This window comes from Bufo bufo, chromosome 4 (assembly GCF_905171765.1).
Source record: "Bufo bufo chromosome 4, aBufBuf1.1, whole genome shotgun sequence".
Classification (NCBI taxonomy): domain Eukaryota; kingdom Metazoa; phylum Chordata; class Amphibia; order Anura; family Bufonidae; genus Bufo; species Bufo bufo.
Window position 1 is genome coordinate 348,703,821 of NC_053392.1, and position 20,279 is coordinate 348,724,099.

At 45.5% G+C, this 20,279-nt stretch overlaps 1 protein-coding gene across 1 annotated transcript in view; it reads left to right on the forward strand.

The window, feature by feature from the left end:
* Positions 1 to 20,279, forward strand: part of DCBLD1 (discoidin, CUB and LCCL domain containing 1) — a 65,232-nt gene that overhangs the window by 16,851 nt on the left and 28,102 nt on the right. The window contains 4 exon segments of the mRNA XM_040428917.1: positions 2,074 to 2,292; positions 13,136 to 13,273; positions 15,563 to 15,614; positions 15,986 to 16,058. Coding sequence (XP_040284851.1) covers positions 2,074 to 2,292; positions 13,136 to 13,273; positions 15,563 to 15,614; positions 15,986 to 16,058 — 482 coding nt within the window.

Sequence of the window (20,279 nt, forward strand, 5' to 3'; positions counted from 1 at the left end):
CCGTTCTGTAAATTGCGGAACGCACATGGACGCCATCTGTGTATTGCGGACCGCAAAACACACACCAGTCGTGTGCATGTAGCCTAACACACGCAGCTTTTGGTGCAGAAACAGCACAGATTTTCTGCTTTAAAACCTACACCCATGTACAGGTAGCCTTATAGCGCCTTCACACGCTGCAGATCTTGTTCCAGAAAATTCCGCGACTGAAAATCAGTTCCATTCATTTGAATGCAGCAGCAAGCACATGGATATCTGTAAGCCCCTTTCAGGTGAATGGAACAGATTTTCAGTCGCGGAAAATTCTGCAGCAAAATCGGCAGCGTGTGAAGGCAACCTTATGCTGGCATGAAACTGCTGAATAAAGAGGGGATGTGCCGCAAAGAACATACAAACTGTATGGACTGGAATGGTCGTACTGATTGTTGCTTCTCCCATGCCGTTCGCATTAGCATTTTGAAAAAGTGCCAATCAACTTCTTATATGGTCGATCAGCAGTTGTTCCTGCCGGCCCACGTAAAAGGACAAATGTTTTTTCATTCCTACAGAATCTAACAGGAAGAAAACTGTCATCCATCAGATGCGTGCTTCTAGGGAGAGGACGGTGCAGTATGGAGGCACATAGGGACAGATTCGGCAGTGTTTTTACAAACGTTTTATGGTATAAAAAAGTGGCTAATTGCTTTTACAGTCTACACAATTTAAAGAGGATCTAAGTATCCGGATACGTAGGGCATAGTCCAGGGATCTAACTGTACTTACTATTTTTTTCTGGGCTCTGCTCCGTTCGCCCGCTGTGGCCCCTGTTGTATTCTCCCGCCTGGTATGTTAATTAATAGCATCGGAGCAATGAGGAGGAGACTGAGTCTTTCTCCGTGGGCGTCTCCTTCTCCCTGGCTGCGGCGCTGTCGAATCGCAGCGGAGAGCGTCACAGCCAGGGGGAAAAAAAAAAACTCCCCTTCTCCTTGGCTGTGACACTCTCCTCTGTGATTGGACTGCGCCACAGCCAGGGAGAAGGAGGCGCCCATTGAGAAACCAGGCAGTCTCCTCCTCCCTGTACCGATGCTAAAATTAGCATACCAGGCGGGAGAATACAACGGGGGCCACAGCGGGCGAACGGAGCAGCGCCCAGAAAAAAATAGTAAGTGCAGCACTATGCCCTACGTATCCTGATAGTTTATAATGTTTGGACCCATGAAAGGTCCTCTTTAATCTATACCTGCAGTGGGATCTGCTTGCAATGGGGGCAATTTAATATTTGAAGTCTGTTTTGTAAAAATTTGCGTCAGATTTATGAAATATCACATGCTATTTAAAAAATTTGCCACAATTTTGGTCCAGATATGTTACTCCACTTTCTACGACGCTCCGCCAATCGAGTGGGTGTGTGCCTTTTTTGTAACGTTTTTAAGCTGATAAATTTGGAGCAAAACTCAAAGGAGTTTTCTGAGATTATTATCATCCTCTGGTTATCCTATTAACTGACTGGTGGGACGCCAACCAGCTGTTTTAAAAGGCACCAGTGCTTGCAAGAGTGGCGCAGCCTTCTCTCAGCTTTCCCTAGGCCAGTGACGTCATGTTCAACGGTCAAATGACCTGGGCGCAGCTCAGTCCTATTCAAGTGAATGGGGCCGAGCATGATGCCAAGCACAGCCGTTATGCAGTGTATTGCGCTGTGCTTAGTAAGCTGCGAGAAGGCTGCAGTGCTCACAGGAAAGTCAGTGCCTTCTCATACAGCTGATCAGTGGGGGTCTGACACCCGGGATCAGATAGGTCATCAGTGAAAAATAAAAATCTCAGAAAACCCTTTTAGCATGCCTAGGCACATCCACTTTTCAGAATGGACTGAGTGGTGTAAAAATAGAAAGTCACAAATTTGTGCAACTAAGCTCAAAAAGACGCAAAGATCTATTTTGTGACTTTTTTAACCCAGAATTCTGGCATGTAGGACATGTTAAATTCCTGCCACTGACTGTACCATGGGATAGCATGTTCCCTGTGGTGAAATAAATCTGCTCCAGTATGTACTACAGACGCGGTAAATGAAGTCATTCTATTGCTTCTCTCCTACAGTGGATGGATGTGGACACATTGTCTGTAATGAAGAAAGTGGAACGATAACTTCGAAGAACTATCCTGGCACCTATCCCAACTACACCCAGTGCTCAGTCACAATCCGAGTACCCGTGGGGAAAAGTCTGTACGTGAAGCTGGCAGACCTGGATATAGAAGCCCGAGACTGTGACTCTGCTTATCTTAAAATCTACAAGGGATCAAATGATGAGGAAGTTGGTGAGTTGTCAGAATACCATGGGCCATACCACGGGCCATACCACTAGATAGTGATCTTCTGCCTGGCTATCTCCTGTAATATACAAGCCGCTATATTGTTTCCCTGGAAGGGATCAAAAGGTGTTAATGACCTTTAAAGTGTGAGATACAGAATCACAATTAAGCAGTTCCTCCCTTCCTGACAGTAGAATACATCTTGGCTGTTTTTTCTGATGAAGATGACCTGGGTGGGGTGGAATACGTACTTTTAAATACAACCAATGACTAATGCTAAGTACCATAAATGTGGAGCAGAGGAACGGTCAGTTCTCCTGACCTGTCTGTTTTAGTAAAAATGTGTTTTTATTTATTTATTTTTTATATAATAAATAATTCAGGGGCATCTTTTCGCATAACTGTTCATTAGCCCTCTGTTATTCCTCTTAGAAATGTATCGATAATTGGCAAATGCCAAACTGTATAGGTACACGCCCCATTTCACAAAAAATTGTAGTCTGGTTGTCAATTTATTCATAAGTAGAGATGTCCCGAACTATTCCCCGGCGAACATAGCTTGTTCGCGTTCGCCGCGGTGGGCGAACATATGCGATGTTCGGTCCGCCCCCTATACATCATCATTGAGCAAACTTTGACCCTGTACCTCACAGTCAGCAGACACATTCCAGCCAATCAGCATACCCTCCCTCCCAGACCCTCCCACCTCCTATCAAAAAGCAAGGACAGCATCCATCTTAGATTCATTCTGAAGCTGCAGTGTCACAAATTTGACTAAGTTGTAATCGCAATGCGATTAATACAGGTTATATTGATCGCATTGTGAATTCAACTCAGAGCTGGGTTCCTAATGGTTGTATTGCTAGAATATAACGAAGATTGAGAATATAGTGTTATATTCGTCAATTCTAGCAATACAACCATCAGGAACTTAGCTCTAAGTTGAATTCGCAATGCGATTTAATGCAGGTTATATTAATCGCATTGCGAATCCAACTTACCACACTCTGCGTCAACTACGTAATTTTCCATGGGAGTTTTGCCATGATCCCCCTCCGGCATGCCACAGTCCAGGTGTTAGTCCCCTTGAAACAACTTTTCCATCACTATTGTGGCCTGTCTATTGAAGTCTATGGCTGTTCGCGAACGGAAAATTTTATGTTCGACATCTCTATCATAAGGCGTAACAGAGTAGAGACATAATGCAAAGTTATGAGAGAGAATGTTCCAGACGTATTCACTAAAACCGTTATTTCAAGAGTGAGGACAGATCCTTTTTTAAGGGTATTGCAATTTTTTTTTTTAGGAAATGGACCGACCTTTTAAACAAGCATACTCTCTGGTAGGGTGAATCCTGCTGATTAAAATGATACCTGCCTTGTGAAAATCGGTTGTGGTTTTCCTAAGAAAAAACAGGCTTTGTTCTTTATGGAAATGGGGGCTTCATACAGAGAGGGGAGGGTCCTAGCCCCTTAGTGCTCCTCAGCTTTCCAGTGCTGGCCACGCCCCTCAGTGCACCAAAGCACTAATTTGCATAAAGAATAACACCGCAATCCATTTTCTCAAGACGAGTATCCACCTTACTAACCTGGTTAAGGCTACTTTCACATTAATGTTAGTATTTTCCGGTATTGAGATCCGTCATAGGGTCTCAATACCGGAAAAAAAAAAGCTTCAGTTTTGTCCCCATTCATTGTCAATAGGGACAAAACGTAACTGAACAGAACAGAACGCTCCAAAATGCATTCAGTTCTCATACCGGAGAGCAAACCACAGCATGCTGCGGTTTGCTTTCCGTCCTGGGATGCTCTGACCCAATGTGCCACAATAGAAAACAGATCCGTCACCTATTGACTTTCAATGGTGTTCATGACGAGTCCTTCATGACGGGTCCGACTTGGCTATGTTAAAGATAATACAACCGGATCCGTTCATAACAGATGGAGCCGGTTGTATTATCAGTAACTGAAGCGTTTTTGCTGAACCCTGCCGGATCCAGTAAAAACGCTAGTGTGAAAGTAGCCTTAATACAGTTGATCCTGCTGACTGGTGCTCTTTGAGGGTGTTAGAATGTTTTTGATTTAATTTTTTTCTGGTTGTAAGATGACATATGTTAATGCTATGTAAACACCAATTATTATAACATAAGGTTGTTGTTATGCTGAAACTGTTTAGGTGCCCATGCTGTTTAGTCTAAAGTTAATAAAGACTGAGTTCAACCAAAAAATTTAGTTGGTGGAATTTAACAGATGATAATTTCATCTGACCCATGACTGTTATTGTCTGGAGAGATGTTGGCCGTGTTTTTTCCGATAGCTGGTGAGGCAGTCAACCATATCTCAGATGATCGTTTCAGCCATTGCTCGGCGTCTCTGATCATGTGTGGCCAGTCTGAACAACTGTAATGTCCAACATGGACTGAAAAGTGTACGGCCATTCCCTCGGCAGTTGTTCAGCCATCGCCTACTTCTCTCTGTAGGAGCAGCCATGTTGAGAAGTTCTGCAGCTCGTGTTGGTCCACCATGTCTACTTAGCCGTCTCAGTACAGTAAACTCTGAGGAGATTAGAGATTAATGAAGTGTTAGCTCTCTTACAATTAATTAGCCGGTTAACAGGTTGTGTTCTGGAGCTTAGCAGTCTGGGCATATGTCCTCTTACCCTCAGATGACCTCTCTGGGGCTGGCCTCATGCTTTCTTCAGCCTGAGCTTCTTCAGGCAGCTGTTATGTCACCAGATATTTGCATAGGGACTGTGTTCTCACCTTATTTTGTTATCCCCGCCCGTTCTCTTCAGTTACAGATCTCAGAATGGACTGTGCAGTTTATGTGCATTCCTAAAATTCCTGTCATGTTTAGCACTTGACCATGACACAGTCCTTGTGCGGTTCCTAGAGGTTTTATAGGCACAATAAAGAGGTTTATGGTTTGGGGCACTTGGTCCATGATCATTAACCTAAATCATATTTCTGGAAATAATACAATCCGTCTCAGATTTGTTCTGTAAGGTGTGAAAATAAGCACATACACTATTTCCAACAACCAATAGAACACTGCCTGACTGTGTATGACCAGGTTCAAGCTGGAGATACACTTTAGATGAATGTCGCTGAAATTGGAATCCAGTAATGGCCGGACTGGGGGGGCAGAGCCCTTAGGGGAGGCCACATGACGGGGGTTTGGTTAGTGAGACCCCCAGAGGAATGGGATAGGTCAGGGAGTTGGTTGGGCTAGGTAATTTATTGGGGGGGTATGATTGGCCAGTTTGAGGGTAGGGGTAGAGATTTAGGGTAATAAAGGGAAGAAGGTAGCCATTTTAAGAGAGGTTAGTTAGCTGTGATACGTGCTTACCTGACCTCATCATGGATCAGCTAGAAGGGGCCATTAGGGAGTTAAGGGCGGCACCGACTGGGTCCAGAACCAGGTGCAGCTGCTGTTGAGGGGGGCGGCTGGGGCTCCTGTCCCGCCCCAGCCATCGGTAATCCGGGCACGACCGCCAGCGCGCTTTACCCCACCTTTACCCCCCCCCCCCCAGGCTCAGCGCCAGATTCGAAGCCCTTCTAAGGACCCTCCACGTCGGGGCGCAGCAAAAGTTTCCTCTCGCATGCCCCAATGTGGGAGGAATCCATTGTGTAGGCGGAGCCCCAGAGGTGGCCGGGCTCTGTCACCTCGTGCTACAGGAAGCGGCGGCGTGGGTTCCGGACCAGGCACGGCGGGCACTTCCACGGACCCAGGTTAAGGAGGTGCCCCCCAGCAGGATCTTGATATCCAGAGGCACGGGGCTGCTGCAAGTCAGGAGGCAGAGTGCAGCAGGCCCCCTTCACTTAGGCAGCAGCAGGGAAGAAGCTCCGCCCCCCGTGAGTGATCCAGTGGAGAACCCTGTTCCATCGTCCCTGGCATGGGCACTGCCAGGGGACAGTGTGAAGACTCACCTGCTTCAGGATCTGGAGGGTCGTCGCTGAGGAGCAGTCATCTGGAGTCAGGATCTGCGGCTGATGGGGACACAGCAGCCAGGTGAGATTGCGCTGGGACCTTTTGGGGGTGGGGATGGTTAATGGCGGGGGTGGGGGGCCCCAGATGGATCTAGGTAGGGTGTTTGGGTCAGCTTCTGGGGGGACTGGCGGGCTTATTAGCAGGATGGGGTATGGGAGGGGTATCCCTGTTGCCGGCGTGGGGTGTGGCGGGGGTTCCGGGGGGGGGGGGGGGTCTGGGTTTGTGGGGGAGGTAGGCTGGAGGGGACCAGTAACGTGGCGTCGGTACAAACACAGGCGGGCGGCCAGTCTGCAGAGGAAACAGTGAGGTATATGTCTGTTTTGAGGGTCCGTTGGGGGCTCATTTGAAGTAAGAGGTGAAAGGGCGAATATGGAAAGGTGAGTATGTGGAGATTTTTTCGCTGCTTCCACTGGAGAGGTTTGACCTGGATAGGGCACGGAGGGAAGAGGGGAAGAAAAGCAAAGATTTCGATTGATACCGCAAACGTTTGCTAATTGGTTGCAGTTGTTTGCGATATTGGGGAGAAGGCCCCCGATTGTTGTTCAGGGCTGTTTTGCTTTTTGGATTCAATTGGTCAGGCGTACCGGGTGTATGGGGGGAGTTCATCCCATCTTGCATCTGCGTCCGCGAGTGGACTGTTTCTGGTTTAACGAGGGTGGCTGTAAATTCGGCGCAAAATGTAAGTTCAATCATGAGTGCTCAGTATGTGGTGGATTGCATGGAGCGGCACGATGCTTTAAGGGCGGTAGACAGAGGGGGTGCGATATCAATAGCAAAGGGGGAGACGCCGGTACGTTTGGAAAGGATGGAGCTGTACCTCGGTAGATATCCGGATAAAGGGGCCGCGGCGTTGATTAGGGAGGGGTTTTTGTGGGGATTCAAAATTCTGTTCGATCCAGGGGAGGGGGTGTTGTCAAAACGAAATTTGCGATCGGCAAGGGAGCATCCAAGAGTAGTGGCGGAAAAACTTTACAAAGAGGTCTTGCTGGGGGGGATGGCTGGCCTGTTTGCGGAACCACCATTCAGTAATTTGCGGGTGTCACCGCTGGGGGTAGTCCCAAAGAAGGAGGTGAATAGGTTTCGCCTGATTCATCACCTGTCTTTTCCAAAAGGATCGTCTGTCAATGACTGTATTGACCCCGGCTTGTGTTCAGTGGTCTATACCTCATTTGACGCGGCTGTGGCGTGGGTTAAAAAGTTGGGGAGCGGAGCGTTACTAGCAAAGATGGATATTAAGGCTGCGTTTCGGTTATTGCCAGTGCACTCGGGTTGTTTGCACTTGGGGTGTTTTTGGGAAGGGTTTTTTTTTCTTGGTTTGTTGTCTGCCGATCGTTTGTTCCCTGTCGTGCGCATACCTCGAGACATTTAGCTCATTTTTGGAATGGGCGGTGGTGGATGCGTCAGGCTGTGAATCTATTATTCACTACCTGGGCGATTTTCTGTGTATTGGCCCTCCTGAGTCGCGGGTTTGCGCTTTGTTGTTGCATACCATTGGTACGTTGTTTGGGGTTCCTTTGGCGACGGAGAAGAATGTGGGACCGGCCACGGAATTGAGTTTCTTGGGGATAGTGATTGATACGATCAGGATGGAATGTAGATTGCCTAGCGACAAGTTGGAGGACTTGAAGAGGGTAGTGGCAAGGGGAATGCGGTTGAAAGATACAATTGCGGGAACTTTAATCACTGTTCGGGAAACAAAATTTTGCGAGCCGGATTATGCCTATGGGGAGGGTTTTTTGCAGGAGCGACGGCGGGCGTAGTTGCACCACACCACTACATTAGTTTAAGAAAAGAACTGCGAGCGGACTTACAAGTTCGGAGCTCCTTTTTGGGGCAGTACATCGGTCGCTCGTTATTCATGGGGGAGGTGGTGGACTCATTTTGATTTCGAGTTGTTTACTGATGCAGCGGGGAATTGCGTTTTTTTTTTTTTTTGCGGGGGCCAATGGTGTGCTGGCAGTTGGCCTGCTAGTTGGGTTGAAAAAGGCTGGGTGAAGAATTTGGTGTTGCTAGAACTCTTTCCTATAGTAGTGGCGGTTATGGTATGGGGGGAGGTTTTTTCGGGATAGGAAGGTTCGCTTTCACTGTGATAACTTTGGGGTGGTTCAGGCAATAAACTGATTGTCGGCCTCGTCGCCATTAGTGGTACGGCTGCTACAGCGGCTGGTTTTGGAGTGTTTGTCACTCAATACCTGGGTGGTGGCGGTGCATGTGCCGGGGGTCGATAATGGTGTTGCTGATGCTCTCTCTCGTTCAGTGGGAGCGGTTTCGGCAGCTGGCCCCGGAGGCGGAGGAATTCGGGCTGCCTTGTCCGGCGTGTCTGTGGGATCTCCTGGAGGGACCGTAGCGGGGCTTATTTAGGCTTCATTGGCGCCCGGTACGTGGGCTACTTATTTGACAGCTTGGCAGTGTTGAGAGGATTGGTGTAGTAGGCTTGAAGTGGGGAATGAGGATTTAGATTTTTCATTGTTAATGTTTATAGGTCATTGTAGGGATGAGGGCTGGTCGGTAAGCAAAATAAATAGATATATAGCGGGGCTGGCGTTTGGGTTTAAGTTAAGAAAAATGATGGACTTTACCAAGTCGTTTCTGGTTATTCGGGGGAGGACACTAGGAGGCCGGTGTCTTTTGCATTACTGTTAGAGTTGGGGGAGCAGTTAATGGGGGTGTGTAGTTCGGCGTGGGAGGTGCATCTCTTTAAATTAGCTTTTTCCTTGGCATTCTTTGGAGCGTTACGCTTAGGGGAGCTGGTTTGTCCGAAAGTGAGACGGCAGGGAGGGTTGTTGAGGGATGACATGGATTTATTCCAGGATAGGTTAGAATTTGTGATACGCCGTTCAAAGACTGATGTGGAGGGGAAGGGACGGAGGGTGGATTTGTTCGCTATTCCGGACTGTGTAATGTGTCCAGTCCGTTGTATGCGGGACTACGGGGCGGAATTGAAAGTTGGGGTGTGGCAGTTGTTAGTGCATGCCAATGGATTCTTTTTATCCCGGTTTCAGTTTTCAGCAGTTTTTGCACGGTGTTTGGATATGTTGGGGTTGGGTCAGGCAGAGTATTTGAGCCATTCGTTCAGAATCGGCGCAGCGACAGGGGTGGCCAAGTGGGGGTTGGGTGATGAGGTCATAAAGCGTTGGGTATCGGCTCGTTTTAAGTCCTATATTCGGTTGAATCGTTTGTAGTTAAGGAGGTTGGGGGATGATGATGGTTTTCCTTGCGGATGTTGTTGGCAGTATTGTTCTTTGCGTTTTTCTCGTTACAGGCACAGTACCCACTCTGGTGTGGATATTAGGACATTCTTATGTCTTTTGGGGGGCCGTCCGGGCAGCGGTTCGGCCGGACGGTCAGCAACTGGGTCTTGATCGGTCGGTGGCTGGGTCGTAGGAGTATGGTGTGGAGTGGGGTGCTGCCAGAGGTGCACCGTTTTGTTAAGCGGGATAGAGCACCGGATGTGTTAGTGGTGCATGCGGGTGGGAATGATTTGGCGGTGCGGCCATTTCGGGAGCTGGTGAGGGATATCAAATTCGACATGTTGAGGTTGTGGGCGTTGTTCCCCAAGTTAGTGACTGTCTGGTCAGAGTCAGACATAGTCCCGAGGATGGATGGTTTGGAGGGGGGCTAGGTCTGTGGATGCTGTCAATAGGGCCAGAGTTAAAGTTAATAGGGCGATAGGTCGTTTTATGGCTAGGAATGGGGCAGTGGCAGTTAGATATGTGGAGCTGGAGAAGGGTGTTGGGGGATTTTGGCGGTCCGGAGTGCATCTCAATGCTGTTGGGTTGGATATGTGGAGTTTGGCGTTGCAGGAGGGAATCGAGACTGCCTTAAGAATGTGGAGGGACGCACAGAATTAAGGGGTCAAATCTGTGCATTGGTGGCGGTGGGGGGTCCTTGAAGTTGGTGATATTTGCAGGTGAGGAGATTGGGAGGGCACCATGGTTGGGGCTGGACTCACATGGTGGGCGAACAGTTGTGGCGGAAGTAAAGGGGGCCATTCAGTGGTGCTTCCGAGCTGGCGGGCAACGGCTGGAGGCAAGATGGCTCACCCCGGTGGGGCAACTCAGTTTTTGGGGCTTCAAGGACCTCCCCCGGAAGTAATGGTTATGTCTGTTTTTGATAACTAAGTGGTTATGGGTATTTATATAATTTATGCTAATAAACAGCTGCTGTGGCCAATTTATTTCAGCTTGGTGTCCGAGTTTTATTAACGGATGGATGGGGGGGTAGATCGCTGGGTTGGAAATCTATTGGGGGACGACGACAAGGGGTTAATAAAAAGGAAGAGAGGTATACAGGGGACGAACGGGAATAACCAATACCCTCGTCAAGAGTAACCTCGTTCATCGGGTAATAAGATCGTTTGAGCGGTCACTTCAGTCATCGGTTGCCGGCAGCAGATCATGCCGACTAAACACACTCTGTTGCCGGCAAACAATGAGTCTGTATGGGGATGAGTGATTGCTCCTCCTCATACTGTGGAGGAGATAATGGCGTGTAAATGTCTCCTCCACTGACGAGCAGCCGATTCGTCAGCTCAATTGTGCAGTGTAAAGGGCTTAACATGACAAGAATCCGCCACGTAAAAAACAGTAGCAGATCAGTAGGCTGACCTGCCCCTGTGAGCAGTGCAATTTTTAAAGGCAGAAATGCTGCCAGAAGTGTGCACAAAAACACCAGCTATTTTAGCCCTTCCCCATTTGGAGAAGAAACATGCCACTTCTGAAGTGGATTGCTAGTAGGCTACGGGGAAAAAAATGCCACCATATGCGCGTTTCATGAGATGTTTTAACTTTAACTTTTTTTTTTTTTTTTTTTTGCTTTTTCTAATTCAATTTTTAACATTCTTTTCCATACGCTTGAAAACATGCCATAGCATGAGCGGCTTCCATTCTAGTGTACTCGAACTGCGTTTGTATTACATGTAAATGGATGTTATTTTGTACTGCATTTCTTAGGGAAAATATCATCCGGCTTGCTGCAGCTTCTTTTCACACGATCGCCACTGCAGCTCTTTTTCTGAAAAGGGTGTCTGTGATGAAGCAACCATTTTTAAGGCCTGTTCACAACTTATGAATTTTTTTATTCTTTTTGCTGCCCAGAAATGATAATTTAGGTGCCTGCACAAATGACAGGATCACCTGATGAAGAGAGTTTCGGTGGCATATTTAGATGGGCAGATTGTTGGGAATGAGCGTTCGCAGGAATGTTTGTTCCTGATAATTTGCCTGAATATCAGGCCGTGTAAATCCACCTTTAGGAATGTGGTCTACTCTTCCATGAGACACTCGTTTGTTTGTTTTTTATCCAGAAAACAGTGATGTAAATGAGTGTGCCTCTTCTTTCATCAGATAGGAGGTGGCTGTAAATTGGGCTTTACAGCTCTGTACCTGGTTTCCTGTAGATGTTTATTTAGCAAGGTGACAAGGACTCATGTCTGCTTTTTTTTTTTTTAATCATATTACGGGACACTGTCTTTGTGTCGGTTTTTATGTCTCTCCTATTCTTCTGAGATGGTCATGTTTGGGTTCAAGTCATTCCTGGACAAATGATGGTTTCCTGTTATTTAGCCTATGCATGACGTCAGGAATTAGATTGTGTATTGTATTGTGTGTACACAGGGAAGATCTGTCAGAACGGATGTGAATCTGTTGTATTCCACCAGAAAAGGAAGCTGGAATAGTCGTGGACATGTGGTATAACTGTCAGTGATCTGCTCCAGTAAGCGGATGGAGCCAAAAAATGCCCTATTCCTATTCTGTTCCTATTCTCTGTTTCTGCAGAACCCATATAATCTATAGCGTTAATGACGACTGCATATGGTCACTAGTCGTGGAATTTTAATTGAATTTCATTCTGTGTAATCCAATGGTTCTTTCTTATGGCATTTAGTAGTATGTTTGTTTATTCCTTGCACATTTATGAAACGTTCTGTCAGTAGGTTTATATTAGTAGCTAATCAGATGTTGGAGGCTCCGATCGGTGCTTCCTCCACAGATTCCATCAAAAATAGCGGAGGTACAAGTCTCGTGTGCAGGACTTTTTCACTTTTTCACTGCTAAAAAAAAAAAAAAAAAAAACAGGATCCTGAACGGACCCCATTATAGTCATCAGGATTTAGCACTTTGGTTATATTCGTTCTGCTCCTATATTGGAGCAGAACAATGGAAACCATTAGCGGTGGTATGAAAGAGGCCTTAGCGGGCATTCTGCTAGTGAACCTAAGGAATAAAGTCACTTCCTGGCTCCATCATAGACTTCTTTTCCAGCGCTCTGATGAACGATACGAACTGTGATTTACTGAAATGAAAGGTCCATCTAGCAATGACCGGCAGAAGTGATTATAAAGATCTGTCTGCTGAGCGGAGGAAGATAGAGCTGACTATCTCCCATCAGTGCCTGTGTGCTTCTTATCTGTCTCCGTGGCCTTTCCTGTCTGATTGTGGATCTCTTCCAGGGGGAGGCTGTATGGTTTCTATATACTTTTCATCATTTCGCTAACATTTTGCTGCAGACTTGTAAGGCTCCTGGCCTCCTGCCTGCAGTAATGACTGATAAAATCCACAAGGATCATGCATGGGCTCATAATTTCTCTTTGCTACCTCACTCCAGAAAAAGGGGTTTGTGATTTTCACTGCCAGTTTATATTTGCTGACCCACTGGGCACATGTAACTTTACCGAGGGGGTTACCATTGGACTGCACTAGGGAGAAGCCCCCCCCCCCCCCCCCCCCCTACATGTCTTGTACAGCACATTTGATGTCTTTTATTTGGGACATTGCATCTGGGGCACAAGATATGGAGCTTTGAGTATCATAGCTGGGTGAATTTATCCTGTCTGATAAAAGTCTTTGTTCTTCTTTTAGCTAGCTATTGTGGAAACCAGAACACGGCATCTAAAGAGCTTTATCTGGACACCAATGAGGTCAGGATCCGTTTCGAGAGCAGGCTCCATGTGTCTGGACGTGGATTTTTAATCAACTTTGCCAGCAGTGATCATCCAGGTAATGGAAGTCACTCCATTGTAGCTTATAAAGAGCAACAAGCACTCGACTTCTGAAACCACACTAAGAGATTTGAGTATAAATAGATATATATTAAGTGGTATCGCCTAAAAATCTCCTAGGACTAAGTATAATAATGTATCAGAATCTTGGAGTCAAAACAGTATATCAAAAAGCACATAAAAACAATCGGTTAAAAACAATGGAGTAAAACAATAAATGGTGGGTGGGCTAAATACAGTACATCTATACTGTTCCTGCAGTGCAAAACAGTAAAGGTACTCTTGCAACTTAGGGTGGAATCGTAAACGTGGTTTCTATTGTTCAAACCAACAACAATGCAGTCCACATGAGAGTAATTCTGTATGTAAAGTAAAGGCTCCCTCAGTTTATTCCCCTTTGCAAAGGTTGTTTTATATCAACCTATCTTCTGAAAGGTATGATATCATTCGGAGTAGTTTCAATTCATCATAGTTTCATTCATCATTAATACACGCTTGCAGTCAACCATGTGCCAATACTCCTTAGAACGTATAAATATATATAGTAACTACGCCTTGACTGGTTGCAGGTTAGATGGTTTAAAGTGCCTGTTCAGTTGCAGCACAGTCCCCTTCAGTAAATTACCATGTGTGAATAAAACATTTTATCCCTTTATGCCTTAGTTGAAAATGTCATGCGGTACCACAGCTGTGTGGCGTCCCACGCAGCAGCCAGTACCTGGTTGTCTATTACATCCTTCCTGAAGACCGCTCCGAGCGAAGTGGTTCACCTCCCGGCTGCGCTGCATACACTGGTCCGAGAGCAGTGACTGGTGTCCCACGTGGTCGGGGTTGGCGTCCCATGTGTTTGCAGGGCTGGTCTCCAGTACGGTCTTATCCTCAGTGAGAAAGGGAGGTTCGTATACTGCTTGTCCCTCAGAGCGAATCTTCTACTTTTCGTAGGGCGCTCCTCTAGTTCATATCCATAGATATAAAGTCGTGGGTTTTGGGGTGCATAGGTATAAGGCTTCTTTAACCATACGCGTTTCGGAGTGTCAACTCACTCCTTCCTCAGATTCTGATACATTATTATACTTAGTCCTAGGAGATTTATAGGCGATACCACTTAATAAATATATATCTATTTATACTCCAATCTCTTAGTGTGGTTTCAGAAGTCGAGTGCCTGTTGCTCTTTATTGTTCGGCACATTCGTTTTTTTTGACTGGGTGTGTCAAATCCAACAAGAGCACCTATCCTTACCTGCATGTGGGTGAGCCTCTATAACCATTGATCTATATACACCATTGTAGCTTATGTATAAATTTACAGTGGGGTCATTGATGGGGTTAACAGCATGTACGGGAAGGTCGTTTTCTTGTTATTTCCTGAATATTAAGAGTTGACTCATCAGACATTGGCAGTATGTCATGAGGATATGCTGCCGAACTTTAGCGGCTTGGATCCAGTGTAAAGTCACTGATGGCTAGAGTGAAGGAGTAGCACTAGGATAGCACTACGCCACTTCATCTCCAATTGGCCCTTTCTGGGCGTCCACATAGACAGCAATGGAACTCTTCTTGCTCCCCCAATATGCAGCAGGTTTCTTACACATTTATCGAATGATTGAAAATGGCACATTTTCTGAACCACACAAATCTACGCCTACACATAGCAGCTGCAGATTTCATTTTCTGTCTTTAGTACAGTCCAAGATGCGTCAAACCTATTAAGAGAAGTGCAACACTTGAAGGGGTTGGCCACTTTCTTGTTTTTTTGACTAAGATGATTATATGACACTTACTAATATAGTATTTGTTAAAATGTCTGCACCATTTTCTATATTTCATAAGGTATGCCCCCTTGTTTGCCAAGTCTTTTGTGTTGTCCAAATGCTCTGCATCTGCATTTGTACTGTTGGGAGTTTAGTGCAGGGTGTTTGAATAAAGGAGACATCACATGGAGGTAATTTGCCTCCATCAGCGGCCAACTTATGGACAGGACCTCCGTTCGGACAGCACAGAAAATTTGCCTAACAAGGGGGCATGGTGACCTGTACAGAATATCAGAAAGTGGCCAACCCCTTTAACAAATTTGGCACATTTCACTTTGACACAAATCCGTTTCAGCTTGGCACGTGAAACTCCAGTCTTCTTAAATCTCCACCAAAGTGTGTTGCGTAAATGACACTGTCTTGCTGATTTTAACTGGCAGACAGGCTGGAAACTAAGGTGGGGGATATGGAAATGAACTGATATTGTTTGTTTATGGCTATGATTTATGATTAGTTTTTTTCCTTTGAAAACAGATTTGATCACTTGCCTGGCCCGTTCCAACCACTATAGGGATACTGAATACAGGTAACATTTTAACATCTAAGTTCCTCAGTTAGTTTTAGATACCTATGAAGGTACCGCCACCTGGGGTGGATTTTCTGCAGCCGCTTTGCCACAGATTGCAGTGAAATCTATAGAATAAATTGACGTGGTACAGATTTAAAATCCACACTAAGTCAATTTAGGCTGCGTCTGAACATACCCTGAACGTCTCTCAAACATTTTAGCTTGGTTTGACCTTTTTACCTTCAACTTTATAAAATGAGCCTATTATATAAAACAAATAGGGATTATAAGCGTGGTGAATGTGGGTCATACTTCCATGTATGGTTCGCTGTTTAATATGTAAAATACCATCCATTTTGGCTGAATTTTGCTTTGTCTTATTTTTGCAGCAGGTTCTGTCCAGCTGGCTGTAGAGATGTTGAAGGGGATATATCGGGGGATGTGCAAGAAGGCTACAGAGATGTAAGTATTACTTTGGTGCACTGGTTTTCTATGGCTTGGGTCAAAATTGAATAGGATTGTAAAAACCCCAGGAAGCTAGACTTTAGGTACCTCAATTACAGTAGCATATAGAGAGAGGTATTCTCAATTTCTGTGTAAACCTAGAATATAGAAGACCCAAGATACAGCACAACATTATTATACTCCAGAGTTTTATTGATTTATTGAGTCCCTTAATTTTTGACATTGGCTTCATTTTTAGTCCATTTAGTTAACTGATCCTGTTGTTAACAATAGGATGTGAGAAAGCCCAGTAATTGGTGAGATTTATGGGAAACAAGGTCAAGGTCAGGTGGCTGTGGTAAAATAGAAACTCAAAGCAAGTGACTATAATGAAAAGCTTGCAAGTACCCACCCATCATGGTGATGCAGTCACCACCCAACCACATGAAGGAAGCTGAGATTAGTGACCTCTAAGATCTCACCTCTGTGTCACATACTGATTGCTTGGTGTGTCCCAGAAGTCCTTTGAAGATCCTCAGGTAGCTCAAGAAACCAAATGAGAAGCCAGCAAATTGCCACACCTGACAATTATATATGACGGTGATCAAAATGACATTAGAGCGCTTGGTGCTCTCTCCTTGTACATCAATTGAGCTGTCTGGTTTCCCAACAATGGGTGACAGATGATTCCTAGTTTCAGTCCTTGTATATAGACTTCTGAAGTTATTCACGACATTGTCTTGGCTTTGCATCTCATTCATGTAAATGGAATTCACATAGAATATACTATGACCAAGCCTTAATTGTCATCAGGAAACTACAATCCAGCCAGGATTTGTTGCAAACTTCCAACTAGTCATAAAATGTTCCACGTATGACACTACTACATGCATAGCTCTTGGTTGACCTCTTTTTAATTTGTAATGTGGGGCAGGTTTTTCTGTATTTTTGCTGACCCTGACTTTGGCCCAGATTTACTAATCATATCTAATATTTAGACATTTAGCGACACTAAATTAGATATATCCTATTATTGTCCGCATTATGGACAAGGATAGTACTGTTCTATGAAGGGCCAGCTGTTCCGTTACGCAAACTACGGAATGCACACAGATGTCATCCGATTTTTATTTTTTATGGATCGCAAAATACATACGGTCGTGTGTAAGAGGCCTAAGCCAGAAATCTCCTGCATTCTAGCTTAGTAAATTTACCCTGTTGTCTGCAATATTCTTTAAAATGTCTCCCGACTCATCGGAGCTGTCTCTAATTCTATAGCCATCACTGCTTGAGAAAGGTTCCATTGAGTAGACCGAAACGTCGCTGTCACTTGGTGAATAAACATACCGTACGTTTGATTTTGGAAGTGCCGTGGAGTTCAGTCAATTTTTAGATTTATGGTTGGTGGATCGCCTCTACAGCCGCTGGCACTCCGTTTTTACTCTTCTTACTGCTGTGCTGCCTGCCTTTTTGCTTTTTTTTTGTTAATTCTATAGCCAGTTAAAAAATTGTCACATGGTCTGTACTTTTGTAAGACTAAAAAATTTGCCGTACAGGCTTTTATCTTAACTCATGGTACATGGCCTTTATTAGAAACGTGTCCCAGGGCATACAGTGAGGAACAGAAGTATTTGAACACCCTGCGATTTTGCAAGTTCTCCTACTTAGAAATCATGGAGGGGTCTTAAATTCACATTGTAGGTACATTCCCACTCTGAGAGACAGAATAAAATAAATAAAAAAAAACAGAAAATCACATTGTATTATTTTTAAAGAATTGAATTGTCTTGCACTGCTGAACATAAGTATTTGAACACCCGAGAAAATCAGTGTTAATATTTGGTACAGAAGCTTTTGTTTGCAATTACAGAGGTCAAACGTGTCCTGTAGTTCTTGACCAGGTGTGCACACTGCAACAGGGATTTTGGCCCACTCCTCCACACAGATCTCCTAGATCTGTCAGGTTTCGGGGCTGTCGCGGAGCAACACAGAGTTTCAGCTCCCTCCAAAGATTTTCTATTGGATTTAGGTCTGGAGACTGGCTAGGCCATTCCAGAACCTTGATATGCTTCTTACGGAGTCACTCCTTGGTTATCCTGACTGTGTGCTTCGGGTTGTTGTCATGTTGGAAGACCCAGCCACGACCCATCTTCAATGCTCTGACTGAGGGAAGGAGGTTGTTGCTCAAAATCTCACAATAAATTGCCTCCTTCCTCCTCTCCTTAATACAGTGCAGTCGTCCTGTCCCCTTCGCAGAAAAGCACCACTAAAGCATGATGTTACCACCCCTATGCTTCACAGTAGGGATGGTGTTCTTGGGATGCAACTCATCCTTGTTTTACCTCCAAACACGACGAGTGAAGTTTAGACCAAAAAGTTCTACTTTGGTCTCATCTGACCACATGACTTTCTCCCATGCCTCCTCTGGATCATCCAGATGGTCATTGGCAAACTTCAGACGGGCCTGGACACTTGATGACTTGAGCAGTGATTTGAAACCATGACGGCGTAGTGTTCTACCGACAGTGACCTTTGAAACTGTGGTCCCAGCTCTCTTCATGTCATTGACCAGCTCCTCCCTTGTAGTTCTGGGCTGATTCCTCACCTTTCTTATCAGTGATGCCCCACGAGGTGAGATCTTGCATGGAGCCCCAGTCCGAGGGTGTCATGCCCCACTCTGACTATGTGCGGAGGTCAGCCAGAATTGCAGCGCGAGTCTAGTATTTGTTTTGATGCTGAGCTGGATCTGCCCCGCATCAGGTGCACTGGGTGGAGTCATTAGTTTAAATGGTCTCCAGCTAAGTGCTCTGAGCGGATTATACTGTTCGTTATGGTCTGGGAAGTTTGGAAGGAAGGTTGGCTGTTTGTTCCTGCTCTCAGCAGATAAGTGTCTTTTCTTGTTTGGTTGTTTATGTCATCTTACCCATCGAGGTTCTGTGCGAGCAGGCTGCTCCTTTCTCCCCACTTCACCATCTCAGGGAGTTCAGGGTTCTGTTAGTTTAGGCTGGAGGACACAGCAAATCTACCTTCAAGGTTTGTCTGTGGGCTGAGCATTGCAGGGAAAGGGGTCAGGGATAAACAGGGGAAGGGTCACCTCCTAGTCTCTCGTCCAGAGCCTGGTTGGTGTGTTATCTGTTTAACTGTGCACGTCCGCCGTGACAGAGGGAGACTGACAGTCGTTTTTAGCCCCTTCCATTTTCGAACAATTGCTCCAACAGTTGATCTACTTTCACCAAGCTGCTTGGCAATTGCCCCGTAGCCCTTTCCAGCCTTGTGGAGGTCCACAATTTTGTCTCTGTCTTTTATTTGACAGCTCTTTGGTCTTGCCAATGGTAGTAGTTGGCATCTGACTGACTGTGGGGTGGACAGGAGTCTTTAAAGAGCTCAGACAGGTGCTACTAAGTTAGATTGAGTGGAGTAGAGGTGGACTTTTTAACGGCACAGTAAGGCCTCTTTCACACGGGCGTTGCGGGAAAATGTGTGGGTGCGTTGCGGGAACACGCACGATTTTTCCGTGCAAGTGCAAAACATTGTAATGCGTTTTGCACTCGCGTGAGAAAAATCTTGCATGTTTGGTATCCAAACCCGGTGTTCTGTAGATTGTATTATTTTCTCTTATAACATGGTTATAAGGGAAAATAGCATTCTGAATACAGAATGCATAGTAAAATAGCGCTGGAGGGGTTAAAAAAAATAATAATAAAAAAAACAAATATATAAAATGTAACTTACCTTAGTCCACTTGATCGCGCTGCCGGCATCTCCTTCTGTTTCCTTCTTTGCTGATTGTAGGAACAGGAGCTGTGGTGACGTCACTCCGGTCATCACATGATCTTTTACCATGGTGATGGATCATGTGATGGACCATGTGACGACCGGAGTGACGTCACCACAGGTCCTGTTCCTTCAATCAGCAAAGAAGGAGACAGAAGGAGATGCCGGCAGCGCGATCAAGTGGACTAAGGTGAGTTAAAAAACATTTTTTTAACCCCTCCAGCGCTAGTTTACTATGCATTCTGTATTTAGAATGCGATTTATTTTCCCTTTTTTTATAACCATGGTATAAGGGGAAATAATAATGATCGGGTCTCCATCTCGATCATCTCCTAGCAACCGTGCGTGAAAATCGTACCGCATCCGCACTTGCTTGTGGATGCTTGTGATTTTAACGCAACCCCATTCACTATTATGGGGCCTGCGTTGCGTGAAAAACGCAGAATATAGAGCATGCTGCGATTT